The sequence below is a fragment of the Cryptotermes secundus genome, unplaced genomic scaffold (assembly GCF_002891405.2).
Source record: "Cryptotermes secundus unplaced genomic scaffold, Csec_1.0 scaffold305, whole genome shotgun sequence".
In the NCBI taxonomy this organism is placed as follows: Eukaryota; Metazoa; Arthropoda; class Insecta; order Blattodea; family Kalotermitidae; genus Cryptotermes; species Cryptotermes secundus.
In genome coordinates this window covers 121684-141285 of record NW_019734353.1, presented here as the reverse complement: position 1 = coordinate 141285, position 19602 = coordinate 121684, and the positions used below count along the sequence as shown (strand labels likewise).

General features: G+C 36.0%; 2 protein-coding genes across 4 annotated transcripts in view; both read right to left on the bottom strand.

The window, feature by feature from the left end:
* Positions 1-1979, bottom strand: part of LOC111868834 (zinc finger protein 2) — a 42475-nt gene extending 40496 nt beyond the window's left edge. Inside the window, exons 1-2 of one of the 3 annotated variants that reach the window (XM_033753186.1) lie at positions 1763-1979; positions 817-1002 (exon numbers count right to left, since the gene is read on the bottom strand). In XM_033753186.1, the coding sequence (XP_033609077.1) occupies positions 817-975 (159 nt within the window). In that variant the 5' untranslated portion in view covers positions 976-1002; positions 1763-1979. Of the gene's footprint in view, positions 1-816; positions 1003-1121; positions 1133-1251; positions 1724-1762 lie in introns of those variants that run through there. The other 2 variants (XM_023859856.2, XM_033753187.1) reach the window with 2 other exon arrangements.
* A 4456-nt stretch (positions 1980-6435) lies between these two features.
* LOC111868835 (cilia- and flagella-associated protein 20) lies at positions 6436-18792 on the bottom strand. The gene is made up of 2 exons (XM_023859859.2): positions 18100-18792; positions 6436-7338 (listed from the first exon to the last, which is right to left on the bottom strand). Exons 1-2 carry the CDS (start codon positions 18373-18375, stop codon positions 7033-7035), a joined length of 582 nt encoding a protein of 193 aa, XP_023715627.1. The 5' UTR covers positions 18376-18792; the 3' UTR covers positions 6436-7032.
* Positions 18793-19602: the final 810 nt, after the last annotated feature.

The following is a 19602-nucleotide window of genomic DNA, read 5'->3' as shown; positions in this document are numbered from 1 at the left end:
CATGGGAATTCAATGATGTGGAAACATGTTTATTGAGACACTGCACAGCAATGTTGGGTGGGGGGGCAGGGGGGCACACGGACAGGAAGGTCATCTCATAGGCCTCTTTACATTTTTTCAAAATATGGAAAATAGGCTAAAATTCGGTTCAGGTCACCAGGTCATGACAAATAAATGGATGTAACAACATATATTAGTATTACTGTGTATTTCACGCATGCTGACATTTTAATGTAACATGAATCTGTTACACTGTAGGTTATGTTTTATATGTTGTGCAAGATATATGAATTAAACTGTGTGATATAAAGTGCTCATGACCCTGACTATTAAGATTACTATCTTCTGGAATGTGACAATGGTGTACCATACTACACAGCACCACATCCCAGAAGATAGTAATCTTCATGCATTTTACTGTTGATAACACTGAGACCTGCCCAGACTGCACAACATGAATTCTAATACAGTTATGGATGGCTGCAGCACATGCGCTTAGTAAACAAATATGAGGGGGGGAGAAGCATTGAACAATAAACCTATGACCTTCACTTCAAAAATGCAGTTTTTGTAATGACAACTGACACATTCCAAATAAAACAATAAAGAAACAACATGCAGCATCTACAATTTAAAAGACATTTCTAAGTATCAGTGTGTAGCATGTTTCATTAACAGACTATTCACTTCAAAGCCATAAAAAGGTGGCACAATTACTTTAGGTGGAATAGTTCAATGGATGGAAATTTATCCTAAATACATCACTCTCCCAAACAAGAAAATAAGAAATATGATTCAATAATCAAAATAATAAACCTTGCTAAGTATGGAGTGTAATATGCTGTGTTCCTTTTTTACTTCTTCCACTGAAGATGGAGTCTCAAGCAACATTTTCAGCTTGTCTTGCATTTTTACTGCCATGCATGCAAAACGATGTATACTATCCAATTTCTTGCAACAATTTGTGCAAACCATTTTGGGTAAAATATCCTCAACTGAAACCTGAAATTACACAAATCACAATTTTAGTACAAATCAATATACTTTAATATCCTGTCACGAGTGGCATACGTGGTATTCATAAAAATAACCTAATCGTTAAGAGCAACAAAAATATTTACTTAGCCTAAAATAGTACTCTTTTTTTTTGCTGCCAAAACAGAAAAAAATATGCTTTCACGCACATACATCATTACCGGCAAATGGCGAGACTGACAGTGCCACGCAAAAATATTCGCACAATGAACTCACCGCTATGTGTAAATATTTCTTCATTTTCGCTTCTAAATAAAGTTTTTTTCCTTCTTCGCTAAATATAAGAATATTATCTGTTTGTTCATCAGTACATATACGACATAACTTATCTAAATTTGGTGCCGTCCCCATTTTTCCCCTCTTTTTCAACCGTCGTCCATTTCATAAAATAGGCCTATATAAAGGATTTCTTGATTATTAACGATCTTTTTACTTATGACCTCTAACGACGACGCCGTAAAAACACCGATGAACAAATGACGCTGGTTACAGCGTCGTTTTCATACGACGCTCACAGCTCAATACAATTTCGATTGCGTGCGCTTGAAAAGATATTGCCGATTTCAAACGAAAGAAAAAGAGTTTATCATAGCAGTCCATTTCAAAATGTAGAAATACAGGTAGAGCGTGTTTCTTAACACTTCAAAGGGCTGGAACAACCACATTGCCAAAAACCGTAATAATATAAAGTTACTTCACACCACAGACAAGCTGATTTAAGACATACCTTGCACTAGTCCACTCAAAGTGCCGTCGCTAAGCTAACTGCACATTAAGAACATTAAGATTTCTATTAAAGAATACAATGTCATGAATCACATTATCAATTTTCGAAAACATCAGAGCACTGACTTAAAATATCACTTCCTCGAATATAAATAACGGCTTTCTTAACTAATTATATTTCGTTCCTCTCACTCCATTCCCATAATAACAAAAAATAGCCCAACCGAAAACATTTGTCTGCAAACTAGGTTCACTCATTCTCCCAGAGATGTCACACAGTACAATTTTCGTGACCGCTTTCACGCCGAAGGTACTATGGGTCGCTACACACAAGTTAAAGGCACTGTATTGTGACACAGGGCATCCGTAAAGTTATCCCTGTGCTTAATTACATATTGCACGACAAGGACTGATAAAGACTTATGGAGGAGTGGGGATATAGCTCCATACATTAATCTCGGCAGTAGACGGATATCGGTGGTTAATTTTGCCCCCGACCGTTTTACACTCGGGTAAACAGCCGCTGTACTCATTCTTCCCGAAGCTGGCGAACATACTGTGACCAAGTGGGCGGGAAATTTTTAAACGTATTCCCATGTCATAAATCAATGCTGTAGTGATATCAGGCAGATACATGGGCTAAATCGGAAAATTTGAGGGAGGAAAAAAAACCCTTCATACTAGTGTATTAGTAACAGAAAGTGCAAAAATCTCCCTATTAGCTTCAACATGTAGGCATATCCACATGTCACAACTAAATGGATTTTCATGAAATTTCGTATTGGAGGTCTTTACTACAATTTGTCTACCCATTCCAACTGTAAATAAAATCAGACAATTGTGTCTACTGCTCAAGGACCTACATATGTATCTTGGTTCATCTCGAGTGTAACTTGCAAACTTTATATTAGAATGAAGTATGTTTCAAATGAAAGTCAGAGATGAAAATGGAACAATTTTTATCCAGTATTCTCTCTTTTGGGCATTTAACGGTTTCTGAGATGATTAAACAATAGTGAGCAAAGTGCCAAATTGTTAAACTATGCGCGCATTCCTTAACTTGCTTGTGCTTCATGTAGTACTGCACTGAATCATTTTCTGCCTAAATATGTAATATTACCTTAACTTCTCTACTGAGTCTCTTTACATTACAGAAAATCTTGCTCTTAGGATTAGTTCAGCTTATTATGATCTAGATGTTTTCCACATCTTGTATTGGGTTTATGGTTCTCACAGCATCATCATAACAACATGAACAGCAGAATGGCCTCTGCCTGAGTCATGAAAGCCTCTTGGGTGCCTTCTGAACGAACATGGGAAGCCTCATTCTAATGATATCCTTAATATACCTATATTGAGTATAGAATGAGAGGATTATTGAATTTACAACAAAAATGAAAGAATCAATATGGATGAGACTTAGAAGAAAGATTAATTCAAGTGTTAGATTATATGGTACTTTTGTATACAATCTGCCGCAGAATCTGAGGTTGCATAATCCCAAATTTACAAAAAAAATTGGAGGAAGACATTGACAATTTGAGGGATAGATACCAAAATACAGCAATTGTAATAACATGAGGTTTGAGTAGTAGAATAGGAACAAGACAGGTATACCTGTCACATCTCTTTGATACAACATATAAGAAGGATAGGAATCCCAAAGTTATAATATCCTTGAAAGTAGAACAAGTAGGGTAAAGTACATACTGCAGAGGGAAGGAAACTAATACAATTCTGTGAAAGTAATGCTCTTGAAATTCCAACTGGAAAGAAAGGACCAGACACAAGAGGGGAACAGACTTTTGTCAACCAACTAAGTAGCAGTGTTATGTTGCCCGGAATGTTACACAAAAACAGTTTCAGTAAGAGACTTTCATATTTGATAGGAAGCTATTCAAATATTCAAATATAGCCTGTGCCCCCCCCACCCAGATTTGGTGGCATCACATATTTCATACATCATTCTTATGAGTTGATGATTCATGGAATTTTGTTGCTGGAATCCACATTACTGTAACTTAAAGAACTGCGGGGGTTCACAATGCGGTTGCAGCATGTATATTGTAACGTGTTTGGAATCCAGAAGAGTCACTTCTATGGAAACGCTAGAACAGACCGTTGCCTAGGAAGCGACAATAGCGGTATTGTAGCCCCAACAGTTGGCCGTTGCTTAGGAAGCGACAATAGCGATACTGTAATCCCAACAGCGAGCCGTTGTATCGAGAACATCGAATCACCACTGTTACGACGAACACACTGAGCGTTCCCACAGCAACAACGCAATAACAAGGGTCATTGTGTAGGAATCGCGGGATCAACAAAGCAGCGTTTCCCTGGTGATAGACAACAGAAGGCATTGTATAGCAACCGCCGAGGTATAAATAGCCCAGCTTCGACAAGAAGCAGTCAGTCTGGAAACAACCGCCAAATAGCCGCCATTGAAGAAAGGTGAAACATAGCGGCCGACAGTGGAACAAGAATTAATTATAACAGTGAAGCAGTGGATAATAATTGTACTCCTAAGTGTAGAAGGGAAGCATCCAATAAAGATTCACTGAATCCGAGACCCATGTATATTTATTTGTCACGTGACAATATTTTTGTCATTCAAGAAGACTGCTGGATATTTGTAAGAGAATCACATCAATTTTCCAGTATTTTCTTGCTTTATGAAATATTGACTTTGGTCTTTTTCCATGTAATGAAAAAAAATCTATACTATCCTTGAGAGAATTTCTTGACCCAGTTGTGAACTGCTTTACACAACAAAAAACTTCTCACCATAAACAGGAAATATTTCTTTATGAATATCCTTTTCATTGAGTCCTTTTGCCTACAAAAAATGCACAACAGACTTGGTGTTCTTTGGTAGTATACTCCTCAAACATGGTTGCCATTTTGACTATTGAATCCAGCCTCTGAATATGTGCATGTGCATCTGCTACCTAGACTGTCATAAAGGTGGACTGTGCTGCTACCTAGTGAAAAACAGAAAAAACCAGTTACATCCATTATAGCTGTTTTGCTTCCATTTCTGACCTATATACTGACTCTCCCTCATATTAGGATATGCATTGAAAGAACACTAAGAGTGCGGTTTTGGTTCAGCTTCTTTTGTGACTGCAGCTCTTGCTTTATGAATATGATAACTGAGTGTTTACATTGCTACATTTAAGCCCTTAGCTGAGAGAGGTGATGGAGGATTTGGGAGACTTTACAGAAGCTTAGTGCAAAACTTTGTGAACTTGACATATAAGAACTGATGCAGCAGAGGCTTGATTGAAATGTGAGCAGGAGTGGTTGTAATCACAGTAAAATGGTCACTGACTGTTAAACTCTGTGAGTCTTCCCATATGGAGATTATAAAGTTGATATTCTTGCTTAATGCAATGTCTCCCCATCGGCCCAGTCGTTCCCATGAACAACTAACTTCAATACTGCCATGTGCCCGTGGTTCCATGACTAATAATAATGGGTTCTGGATTGGATGATTGGATTTATTGATGCCTTCTTTACAGCCAATTATAACCACTCAAAATCAATGGCTGCTTGTTCCATTCTGCTGGACTGCGACTGTCTTCTCTGCTATTGTGACTGACTTGACCCTGATTTATGAATTGGTCACTTCTTCAGTTTCCGTTGTCCCCTGATTAACACTCCACAGCTGAACACTCAACTCAGTTCAACTACTTAACTCTGAACTCTCTTACAAATCGATGAATGCTGGCTCACCTGTGAACGACTTTCTTATGACTCACTAAGGACGAATCAATTATGTGTCCCCTGTTTATAACTTCGGGCCAAACCGAACATAAGTCACTACTTCTAACAGATTTTATATTCTTCTGTGTTTGTTTGTTGCTGCAGAAACGTGTATTAATTTTGTACTAATGGTCTGGTTTTCCACAAGCCTATCCACTGCTACAGAAACATGTCTAGCAAACCGTTGACTAGCAATGAACTATTTCAGCTTTCAGGCATCATGTCACAATATTATTATTTGTGCAAAACTGGCTCAGATGATTCTATGATGTTCATTCACATAATTCTACCCCGCTGAATGTTTGGTATTCTAGTCACTTGCAGCTATGACTGCTTCTGTTGACTTAAAGAGATCTTTGAATTCAGTAGGGGGGGGGAGGACAAACAGCTTGGATTTATATATAATGATGTTATGAGAAATGGTACAGTTGTGATAGATATTCCGATGCAAATGGCTTCTATGTTATTGGTGACAGAAGACTGAACTTGGTGATAAGGGATCTGGTTTTATATTTCAATACCCACTCTTCCATGAGGATGGCATCATGTCATTGGCTCATACTTGCCAGATCTGTAAGTCTTGTATTTGCAGTATGTACATTTTTTAGATGAGTCCAAATAAGTTTCTTTTAGCATATATATGTCAATGAACTGATCCTATAGGAACTTTAACTTTTTTTTTAATTGCCACAGTGCACCATTAACATTAGATTCAGCATTTTGGTTCATTTACTCATTGCAATCTGCACTGAAAATTAGCCTCTAGCTAGGAAAAATGTATTGAAATGGAACTTCTAGAAAAAGCACATGAAACCTTTGGGATCAATCTGCAAACATTGTAATGATCAATATTAGCCACAAAAATTAGCAGGATTCTGAAAGGTTTTCCATAAGAGGAAGAAACAGACGTCAACCAATCTACTGTAATTTATTTGCTGTCACCAAATTCAGATTTAAGTTACAGACTATAAAGCTAACACAAACACTGTGACCTACTTAATACTTGCAAGCATTAGCTTACAAAGCAGATTAATAACGTGGTTAAAATCACAAAAATTATACACTACTGCAATCTTAAATGATACATGGTATAAAAATAATTATTAAAAAACCAGATCAAATCAGTCTGGAACTAAAAATAAACTACTGATGCAGACATCATCAGACATGTCAGAAGCAGAGATTATGTTAAGTCACCTCACTCTGTCACATTTAAGACACTTCTGACATCTCCAAATGCTGCCATTTCTTTCCTTCCAGGTGTCATGTTCATAACAGAAATGAACTCGTGTGAAAGAATGTAGCCAGTACAATCACAATGCATGAGATAAATATTTAATCACATTTAATTTGAAAATACATTTCATAATTATATAACATCAATATTTTAAGATGCCTGACATTATTTGTCTTGTATTTTCCACAGTCCAGGCCACACTCAAGCCTTCACAGATTACATATGCAGTGTTAATTTCATAATGTCCTGCAAAGCCTGTGAGTGATTCTTTAAGTTTTTGCTTTATTCTGAATTGGAAGGAAAAGTTTGAATTCTGCTGGCAATTCATCTTCAGAATAGAGTCGATCTGAAAAGTACACTCGTCTGATACGGCAGTTTGCATGGATTTGCACTCGAAGTGTTTCTATGTAATTGGTACCATAGGCACGGCGAGTAAAATCTGCCAAGTTGAACTGAATTTGGTTCCATCCATCATCCAGTCTCATTGGCATTGTACAAATGAATGGTTTTACCCGTGTTGTGGATTGGTAATTACTTGCCCTGAAGCGTCTGCGGACATTCTTGTCATCTAAAATCTGGAGGAAAAAAAAACAGTTAAAATCAATCTGATCACATACAAAGTCACTCAATATTCATTCTTGGCTTGCTGACTCTAACATGGCTTCAAAAATTCTGAATAAATTACCATCAGGGACCAAGACTAGATGATGAAATATAGTTGGAGAAGGTATAGAAAATAGGGGAGGGAAGAGTGGACACACATGCAGGAAAAGGGCTTACAGAAGGACATGAAAGACTGTTATTAGATGATGGATTCTTGTGAGAAGTCAAGATGACTGTCACAGGAAGATTTTATAACTAAACTCCTTGGTAATATAACCTAGAGGTTTAATATAACTAATAACAAAGTCCACCATTGAATACCATCAGGAACTGTTCAAGTTCACCTCCTCACAACCTGCTTTCTCAAAAGGCCCATGCCAATATTATCCTCACATTTCACTCTTAGCCTTTCAAATGACAGATTCTTCCACATTCTTGATGACATATTCTGGAGAAAACTGAAAAGCAGTGTTTCAGTCGATTAAGAACTGGAAATGTAACAGATAAGCGTTTTACCTGCACACAATACTTCATAATTTTACTGCAAGGTGGCATCCAAGTGTAATGGTTGGCAAAAACAAACTCTCATTAGACATGTCATTGATATCAACTGTATGTTTCACCTCCTGCTTGAATCAGTTCTGACAAAATTTGATCTGTACTTGGGGATTTATACTTTTTCAACATTTCAATAACATATGAACTTCAAACAGACTATACTCAAATACTAATACCTCAGTTGTATTTCCATCTGCCTAACATCGCTGTGAGAAGTAATTCAACCACCTATTCAAAATGTTGTGGGAATCTACAATCAGGACACCATTCTCACACTTTACCACGTTCGTTCTAGGCTGCAAGCTCATTTATTTTGTCTTTCAGATATTTTCTTTTTTTGTTCCTGAAATATCTGCTATTTTCACATCTTGCATTGTTAAGATTAGCTTCAATTATTTTGTTAGCAGATTTCCCTGGTAGTGATCAAATTCTGGCAGAACAAATTCTAAGAGAAGAAATATTATGATCTTAGATCCAAAAGCTAATTACATCTATTTGGCATAAAAAAAATGCCTAATCAGCGAAAGGAGTCTTCTATTCGTAAGAGAGGTAATAAAACTGACTGTAGTAATTATCCTGGGATATCACTGCTATCAACTGCATAAAAAAAATTTATTCAATATTCTTCTCTCAAGGTTAAATCCATATATAGATGAAATTACTGGCGATCACCTGTGTGGGTTTCGATGTAACAGATCAACTACTGATCAGATCTTTTGCATTCATCAGATACTGGAGAAAAAATGGGAGTACAATGAGACAGTACATCAGCTATTTGTAGGCTTCAAGAAAGCCTATGATTCAGTTAGAAGGGAAGTATTCTACAATATTCTCTTAGAGTTTGGGATACCCATGAAACTAGTCAGGCTGATTAAAATGCGTTTAAAAGAAATGTATGGAAAAGTCCATATTGGTAAACATTTGTCTGATATTTCCCTACCCAGAATGGTCTAAAGCATGTAATTTTTTATCGCCACTCCTTTTCAACTTCCATTTAAAATATGCCACTAGAAAGGTCCAGGAAAACCAGGTGGGACTGAAATTAAATGGGACACATCAGCTGTTGGTATATGCTGATGATGTGGATCTATTGGGTGATAATATAGATACCATGAAGAAAAACACTTAGACTTTAACTGATACTAGAGAGGAGGCTGGTCTAGACGTAAACACAGAGAAAACTAAATATATGTTGCTGTCTCATCACCAAAATGCAGGGCAAAATCATGACATATAAATAGGAAACAGATATTTTGAAAATGTGGCTCAGTTCAGAGATCTGGGAACGATGATAACAAATGAAAACCTGATTCAGGAGGAAATAAAGAGGAGACTGAACTTGGGTAATGCTTGCTACCATTCAGTGCAGAACCTTTTGTCTTCTCATCTGCCGTCTACAAGCATAAAAATTAGAATATACAAAACTATAATTCTGCCTATGGTTTTCTATGGGTGTGAAATTTGGTATCTGATATTAAGGGAGGAACGTAGACTGAGGGTGTTTGAGAACAGGGTGTTGAGGAGAATATTTGAACCGAAGAAAGCTAAAGTGACAGGAGGTTGGAGAAAACTGCACGATGAGGAGCTCATAAATTGTACTCGAAGTTATAATTAGAATGATCAAATGAATGAGGATGAAGTGGGCAGGGCATGTAGCATGAATGGGGGAGAAGAGGAATGCATATAGGATATTGGTGGGAAAGCCAGATGGTAAAAGACCACTCGGAATACCAGGGCGTAAGTAGGTGGACAATATTAAAGTGGATCGTATAAAGATAGGATGTGATGATATGGATTGAACTGATCTGACTCAGGATAGGGACCAATGGAGGGCCCTTTGTGAACATGGTAATGAGCCTTCATGTTCCATAAAATGCTGGGAAGTTCTTGAGTGACTGAACAATTGGCAGTTTCTCTAGAAGGGCTCGGCTTCATGAGTGAGTGATTACTTTCACTAATGTATTTGAGAAAATTATGCACAAATGGTTAAGTTATTATTTGCAGACTAATAATATACTCATCCCAAAACAGTGTGGCCTCAGGAAAAAAATATCCACTTAAAAAGAAGTCTTTATGCTAACAGTGTATTAAAATATGTTAACCAAAACATGCATGTTGGTGGAATATTCTATGATTTGGCAAGAACTTTTGAATGTCTAGATCATAAAAAGTTATTAACCAAATTGCATTTTTTTTTTTTTTTGCATTTAAGGAGCAACAGCAAGTTGGTTCAGACCTACATAACAGATAGAAAACAAGAAAACTTAAACACCTAATCTATACCCACAGTATTTTCTGGCGACACTAGTGTCACAGTTTCTAGTAAAAACTGAGATGATTTCTGCATACTATGAAATAAAGTTCTCTCTCAAATGGGTAAATGATCTGCAAACAAGTTGTCCCTGAATCTAGACAAAACAAATGTAATAAAATTTATAACAAAACACTTACCACAGTTTCCATTAAACACTGGATATAATGATACATACATATATAGAAGTGGCAGTAAACACAAAATTAATTTGATTACAAACTGATAATGATTTAAAATGGAAAAACCCTATCAATCAGTTGGTTCCAATGCTAAGTGGAGCATGTTATGCAGCTACATCTATGCTGCATATCAGCAACACTGACTCTCTTAAATCAATTTTATTTTGTTACTTTCACTCTTTAATTAAATAAGGAATAATTTTCTGGGGTAATTCCTCTGACAGCAAAAGGGCATTTACATTGCAAAAGAAAACTGTTAGATTCATGATGGGTCTCAAATCCCATAATTCTTGTAAGAGATCTATTTAAGAGACCAGAGATCCTAAGTCTTCCATGTGAATATATATATGAGGGTTGGAACTTTAATAGCGGCAACACTGCTGTAGAGATGCCATGGAATGGAACCAAATAATTTCGCTTATACCACACGTTAGTTACATACCTACCTTACCTCAGAGCAAATGGACTCTCCCTTCCCACATCACACGCATGTGCAGCAACGAGAAGAACAGAGCCTTGTGTTAGCTGGCGGTCTAATGTACTGTTGTCATAATGTTTTCGAAATAGGAACAACAGAGGTGGAACAACAGAGGTGGATAAAGATTGAGTGTGCCAGAGGCCGTACAGCATGACAGTGTTCAAGGTCTTCAAGAGGCTTGTGGGGAATCTGCATTGCCTTACAGAACAGTGGCAAGGTGGGTAAAATCCTTCAATGAGGGACACCAAACTGTGGCAGACATGTGTCAGCCACATCATCCTAGTGTCACTGAAGAAGTGAATGCTCTTTCCGCGTTACTTGAGAGTGATCAATGCCATACGATTCGTGAACTGGCACGAGAGACAGGATTAGCGCATATGACTGTGCTTCACATTCTGAAGGAACGCCTGGGCATGAGAAAAATTGCATCACAATGGGTTCCGCATGATTTGACAGAAATGCAGAAATGGCTATGATAAGATGCTGCTCGTAACCACTTGGAGCACTATGAGCACGAAGGAGAGGCTTTCTTACACCATATCATCATGCTGGATGAGACATGGGCCAAATTGTACGAGCACAAATGAAACACCAATCGAATGAACGGCGTCATTACGGGTCACCACGAAAATCAAAAGTTTGTCAGAACCCCAGCTATGTGAAAGTTATGGTGATTCTCGTGTATGACTGTGATGGTGTTATCCTAACCTAACGCATACCGTTCCCTGACAGCAGACCGTCAATGTGCAGTATTACTGTTCAGTTTTGAAACACAACCTGCAACCAGCTTTGAGAAAGAAGTGGCGACGCTTTCTGCTGAACCCACCCATCATTTTGCAGGACAATGCTTGGCCGCATGCAGCGCAAGCTGTGGCTGATTTGTTCGATTGATGGGGCTGGGAAGTACTGTGCCATCCACCATACTTCCCGGACTTAAGCCCTTGTGACTTCAACTTGATTCCTAAGATGAAGGAACCACCTTGTGGCATTTGCTGCAGAACTGTTCCAGAGATTCTTCAGGCAGTAGACCGCTCCATTCGAACTATCAACACAACAGGCGCTGCTAAAGGCATCCTACGGCTTCCACACCGCTGGCAACAGGTTGTACACAATGCTCGTGACTACACTGAAGGACAGTAAAACTCTGAAACACGCATCTATTTTGTATCAGTTGTAAATAAATAATTGCCACTATTAAAGTTCCAAACCTCATATATATATTAATTATTAAACTTCATTACAAATAATGAAGAGCATTTTAAGACCACTATAGATGTACAGTGTTAATAGAAGACAAAAGCACTATCTCCATAAACCAACTGCTAACCTCTCATGCTTTCAAAAAAGAATATATTAAGCTTGGATCAAAATTTTCAATAATCTGCCCACTGATCTTGAAAGTCTTTTGAATGAAATAGCACTAAAACGATACTTAAACACACTCTCATTCTACTCTGTTGATGAACACCTATAGCCTGAAAAGTGAATCATCCATTTATAGGTTGTGTAATAGCATAAGTTGAGAGTACTGACATATTTATGTGGATGTATTCTTGAACAGTCTCATGTGTAACCAGTGCACAGCTGGGATAGTGCGGTCGGTATAGGGACTGGCTATGGGCTGGACAACCGAGGGGCTGGAGTTCGAGTTCCGATAGGGTCAAGAATTTTCACTTCTCCAAACGTCCGGACGGGTTCTGGGTTCCACCCAACCTCCTATAAAATGGGTACCAAGGGCTCTTTCCCAGGGGTACAGCGGCCGGGGTGTGAAACTGCACTCATCTCCAAATAGTGCCGAGGTCAAGAAAATGTGGATCTATACATCCACTCCCCCATATGTCTTTGTGGAGTAGTGCTTAATTAGTTAAGCACAGGGACAACTTTACCTTACCTTTTTACCTCATTTGTAACCACTGTGTTTTCTTTGGTTTTCTTGTGTGAAAACTTCCACATTTTCCACATCCTATAGTGATTTTGACTAACTCTGGATTCAGGAAATGCAATGCAATGTAGTGTAGTGTAGTGTAAGTGTATTGTAATGTAAAAAGACAAACCAAGCATTATAAAGCAAACGGTACGTTTTCACTATCCATTTTGTATAATTTACGAAACATTTTGACAGCAAAGGGCTACCAAGGACAGAATGATACACAGGTACATGACTAGAAACTAATAACCTTATTGTATTTTCATAATGTCAATTGAAATAAGCAATTAAAAGTGAGACAATAATGGTCACACAATCAACTGTTAGATCCCTCTTTTTCTTCCATATTTATAACATTGATTCATGCTCTTTAACAATGTATATATAATTTTCTTTGAATAAACGTTATACATAAAATTTGAGTATTTTTTTGGCATGGAATGCATTATCGTATTTTACATTAATTTATATGGGAAAAATTGTTTCACTTAACGAGTGTCTCGCATTACGAGTAAGATTCTGGAACGAATTATGCTCGTTAAGCGAGGTTCCACTGTAATCTGACACAACAAACTAATCAAACCAAGTATGAGAATTATTTGTGCGGCAACAGAAACTGCTAATAACATCAACTGCATGTTAACACCTAGGTCTTTCATCAGTGAGACACCCTGTCACAGACAAATAGCATGATAGGTGATTAGGATAAGTGAATGTTGCATGACTGAAATAGAAGACTTGAAATCAGACCTGTGGGTGAATCTTGCAGCAAACAGCACTTCTACCAAATTAACAAATTGTGTTGCTATGTTCCAATAAAATACTGGAATGTCACTTGTATACAAATACAGAAGTGGTGGCTGCTTTATTCCTCCTGACTACTCATGAAATGATTTGCCATGATATGCAAACTGGGCCTGGCAATGAATCTGCTTATAAATCTTACTCATAATACCACCTAATCTTTAATTAAACCACTTCTCTCTTTTTTATAGAAAATATTTCCACCTTTATGGGGCAAGGCGAAGAAACCATACTGTCAACTCTGTTCATTCTGGTCCATCACACTACTAAACTAAATTACAGAATAATTACTAACACCAGCTAGTGTGATTCAATTTTTAGATATTTATTGCCTTTACATGTTTTGGTCAGCTGACCGTATTGAATTGAATTGAATTTATTTACATTCTATAAATCCTAAGCAGGTTAGTACCTTTGGATACAGAACAAGTCAAAAGGTTACATACATAAGTACAGGCAATTTTAGCTTAAAAATTAATATAACTTAATTTTACATCATTCTCTATTTACATTGAAGTATTCATCTAAAGAGTAGAAGGAATGAGCATGTAGATAATTCTTTAACTCTGATTTAAACTTTTTAGTATCACTGCCCAAGTTTTTAATACTTTGTGGCAGATTGTTGAACACTTTTATGCCAGTAAAGTAGACTCCTTTTTGATATACTGATAAAGTTGATGAGGGTAGGTGGAAGTCATATTTTTGTCTAGTATTCATGTTATAGACATCAGAATTTAATTTGAATTTATCTTTGTTGTAAACAACAAATAAGAGAAGCGATAATATGTATTGCGATTGAAGAGGTAGAATTTTTAATTTCTTAAATAATTCTCTACATGAATCTCTACTTCTACATCCTGTAATGATTCTAATTATATTCTTTTGTATTTTAAAAATTATTACACTATGTGAAGAGTTCCCCCAAAATATTAATCCATAGTTCATAATAGAATGAAAGTAGGCATGGTAAACCATCTTCAATGTTTCCTGTGACATAAAAGGCTTAATTGATCTCATCGCATAGCAAGCTGCATTTAATTTAGGTATAATTTGTTCAATATGTATTTTCCAAGACAGTGTACTGTCTACATGTATTCCAAGGAATTTTGTATCAAGTACTTTACAGATTAATTTGTTGGCATAACTGATGTCCAGATCAATTTGGTGGTTGTTTTTAGTTGTGAATGATATGTAATGGGTTTTATCAAAATTTAATGAGAGTAAATTGGCTTCGAACCATCTGTTTAAGGCTTCAAATACAATATTTATGTCATTTTTAAAGTTTTCAAATTTAGAGTTCTTAAATATTATACTAGTGTCATCTGCATATAGAATTGGTTTAGATTTATTGTTGATGGTTTTAGATAGATCATTTATGTAGAGAAGAAAAAGTAAGGGACCTAAAATTGATCCTTGTGGAACACCGTGCTTTATAATTCCCCAGTTTGAAAATGCATTATGACTGGAGTTTTTATTATTTATTTCAACTCTTTGATACCTGTTTTTGAGGTATGATTTGATCCATTCATTAGCTTTGCCAGTTATTCCATAGAAATTTAATTTCGATAGTAAGATATCATGATTAACACAATCGAAAGCTTTTGCTAGATCACAGAAAATCCCTCCCACAATTAATCTGTCATTGAGAGCACTTAAAATATCGTTAGTTAGTTCATAGGTTGCTTTTTCTGTTGTTAGGTCTTTCCTAAATCCAAATTGCTCTTTGACTAATATGTTGTTAGAATTTAAGTGTTCAAGTAGTCTATTATACATAACTTTTTCAAAGACTTTTGAGAATGAAGTCAATATGGATATTGGTCTGTAATTAGAGATGCATTTTCTCTCTCCTTTTTTAAAAAGTGGTTTCATTACAGCGTATTTTAAGCGTTGAGGAAAAGTACCTGATGATAAAGATTTATTACATAGATGATTCAAGGGTGAACTGATGTAAACAGAGCTTGCTTTAAGTAATTTGGTAGAGATTTCATCATATCCATGTGAATTTTTGGGCTTAAGGGATTTAATAATGTTTTCAATTTCCTTCCTTGTTGAGAATTTGAGATTGATATTTGGAAATGAATTGTTAAAGGCACGAGACAGATAGTATATTGGATTATTATTATTATTATTATTATTATTATTATTATTATTGGAATATGTTTTCTCAGCTAATGAAAGGAAATATTCATTAAATGCACTTGCGATAGCTTGTGGATTGTTAGTGGACTTCCCTTCAATATTCAAACTTTGTACGTCTTCATTAACAGATTTCTTTCCTGATTCAACTTTCACAATATCCCAGGTGGTTTTAATTTTATTGTTTGATTTTAGAATTTGGCTGTTATAGTTATTCTGTTTGGCTTCTTTAATGACTTTTGACAAAATTTTACAGTACATTTTGTAGTGACTTTTTAGTCTTGGATCATTACTGTCCCTACTGGCCAAATATAGTTGTCTTTTGTGTTTACATGAAGTTTTTATTCCAATTGTTATCCAGGTGGATTTGTTTTTATTTTCATTTTTGACTATTTTTAAGGGAAAGCTTGAATAAAAGATCCTCAAGTATGTGTTCAGAAAGCAATTAAATTTAGAATCAATATTATTGCTGTCAAATACATTGTCCCATGATTCATTACTTAATTTTGTGACAAAATCTGCCATCGTATGCTTGTTGATTTTCCTTACTGTTTGATATTGTTGATTACTGGGCTGAAGGTCAATATTATTTATTTCTATGAGTTGAGCATCATGATCGGATAAGCCATTTATAAAGGGTCCTACAGTATAGTCTCTTAATTTTGAGTTATCAATGAATATATTATCTATCGCTGAACTAGAATTATTTTGAACTCTTGTGGGAAAGTTAACAGTACTGGAGAGATTGTAAGATGATAACAAAGAGTCTAAATTTAGTTTCCTATTACTGTCGATGAGATAGTTTATATTTATATCACCACAAATTATAAATTCAACTTTTGAACTATGCAGTACATTTAGGATGGTTTCTAATCTATTTATAAAGTGATTGAAGTTTCCAGATGGGGCTCTATATAAAGTCAGTATACAAATATTAGAAAAAGGAGAGTCTAACTTTAGAGCACATGCTTCCAGATCCTGGTCTTTGCAATAATCTTCTAAATTTATTTTAGTAAATTTTAGGTTTTCATGTACAAAAATACTCACTCCTCCTTTCTCCAGTGTTTTCCTACAGTATCTAGCACCTAAATTATAATTTTCTAAGTGAAGATGTTCTAATTCCAGCTGTTTCATGTGATGTTCAGTAAGGCACAGTATGTGTGGAAGATTTGAATAGTATATATAAACATCTAAGCACGTATTATGAAGAAAGCAGTCTTCTGGGATTTGGCACCGTGTACATGTGGTGTTAACCAACGTTTCAGAGGAATGTCGGTTAACACCACATATACACAGTGCCAAATCCCAGAAGACTGCTTTCTTCATAGTCACCGCTGTGAAAGCCTCAAATCTTACATGTATTATGAACTTTGTAATAATACTTCCTGAACAAGTTGATCTTATGCCTTCTGAAGATGGTCAGCTGACCGAAACATGTAAAGACAATAAATATCGACACATTGCATCACACTGGATGTTAATAATTATTCTGTAATTTAACCCGTACTGTATTATCTGCCTTCAATTAAAATTTAAGTTGTAGGGAATAGAAAAAAAAGGAATTATAAGAAACATTATGAATGTGAATCCTAAAATACCTTGTCGGGGACTTTTTAGACACCTAAATATACTGCCCTTTTATCCACAATATATGTTTTCTTTATTGTTATTAGTAGTAAAAAATATACACCGATTTGTATTTAATAATGAAATACATACTATAAATAAACGACAAAGTACTAATTTACACATACCATTGGTAAATTTGACCAAATGCAAAAAGGGTGCCTATTATATGGGTATAGAAATTTTCAATCATTTACCTCGTGACATAAGGGAACTGTTATATGATGTTAAAAAATTCAAATTAGCTACTAAAAACTTTTTCTTAAAGGAACCCTTTTATTCAGTAAAAGAATACCTTGAATGGTCAGCATAATGATGATTCATACATAGTGTAATTGTTCTTTGTATTACCTATTTACAGCTGTGTTATTCATTTGTATATTATTTTTGTGTTAGTATGTTTTAGTGTATTATATGAAATACTGGTGTGATTGATACAAACAGTGTCCTTGATTACATAGTGTTATTTACTGACAAGGTTGTGTGTTATAACTGCTACTATTGTACTCATTCTTAATAATGGACTACTTCTATATCTGTGGTGACCTGTTATCACCAGTATGGATTACTTGAAGTATCGATCAAATAAATAAATAAACATACCTTACCCAAACAAGCACACGAATTTCACAAGAGTTCCTTCTGCACTTCGTTCCATTAACAGCAAATGACATGCACAAAGTTCTACAAACTGTATCTACTGGTTCATACCTGCACTTCAAATGTAAAGTACTTCTTCAGATTCTTAATGATCATAACCAAAAATGGAAGCTTTATACCAAGAGTTTTCTTTGGATCAGCTGGACAGGTTATGTAAGTTGTGCTAACATTGGTTCCAACAATTTCCAGCACTAAAGACTGGATATCATTATCAGTTATTCTTTTTATATGTCCATTTCTCACTTTCTTATCCCATATTTGCAAGGGCTTGCTTCCAATGCTGTACAAAATTGACAAAAATCCACTCTGAAATGTGTTTTTAAACATGACACGACGGCTGTTGTTTACAGTATAACACACAACCCTCCTTTGTTAACTTTCGGACAGGGTCACTAACGTTCCGTTATGAAGTGTATCCGCTTCGGTACAAAGTTTACCACACTGTATATCAAAATTTGAACTTGGAAATGTGCAACTTCCATCAGACATCTTTCATGAGCTTAAAGAACTTACAAAAGTGACAATCAAAAGCGTAGGTACACCACCGAAAGAACTCGGCCACCAATTTTACATGAATATGTGTTTTCATGCCTCATCAAAATAAACTGATTTGTAGTTTCTCCAACTAAGAAAGTACAGAATTATGCAGTCTCAAAATGTACAACATAACAATAAGAATAGAAATTATAAAAAAAAAAAAATGGAATTCAGACTTCGAAAGTTCACAATCTCCGAAGTCTCCGAAACTGCTTTACCCACCAACCTCCGCCAACCTCTGTATTTCCGGGATCGGCCCACCATATCATGCCAAGATTCTCAGCCTTCTGGCTAAGTTCAGAGTGTAAATCGCATCTCAGACTTTTGGCTAAGTTCAGAGCTTATATCATAGATGCATAGCCTAGTGCTATCCTGTACATCTATTGTATTTGAACAAAAATTGTATTTTCAAACATTTGTTGAATAAAGTAAATATTACTGCCGTTTGAAACGCAACGCAATACTGTTTGGGCAAGTCCAAACCAAGGAAACTAGCAACCGTAATCTCGGAGAATTCTTATCAGCCTGAGCTTAACAAATGGTACTGAATGGAGTAGAGAAAATTGAGGAAACGGCAAAGCAACTGGCGGACAGACTGAGACCCCCAACTTCCAGGCAACAGAGCATGTCAGTCTTCTCATAATTGCATTTCAGCTTGGTTTCCTAGTGTTATCTGTTCTATAATACGCCTCAGTGATTCAGTTGTTTCTTAAGTAGGCAAGGCAGGTTGACGAAGCTGCTAATTTTGTTTTTGTGCAGTTAATTGAGCAACAGCCTGGTATATATGACAATCGCCACTCAAACTATGCTAGGCAGGACAAAATAGTTTTGGCTTAGGAAAGAATTTCTCATGAGACGGAGTCTGGATCCAGATTAAGTTCTTTCGAAACAATATTGGTGCAACTCATTCAAGAACGGATGCACCCAGTGTTTCCTTCTCCTAATATTGTACTTAAATATCCTGTTGCATTAATATATCATTTATTTCACATATATTTCCATCGTACATACAACTTA

Bases quoted from the DNA above. Each gene is read 5' to 3' on its own strand.
- LOC111868835 (XM_023859859.2), bottom strand. From the start codon at position 18,375: ATGTTTAAAAACACATTTCAGAGTGGATTTTTGTCAATTTTGTACAGC. The intron at 7,339-18,099 runs GTATGAACCAGT...TTTTTCCTCCAG, and splicing joins ACTTTACATTTGAAGTGCAG to ATTTTAGATGACAAGAATGT.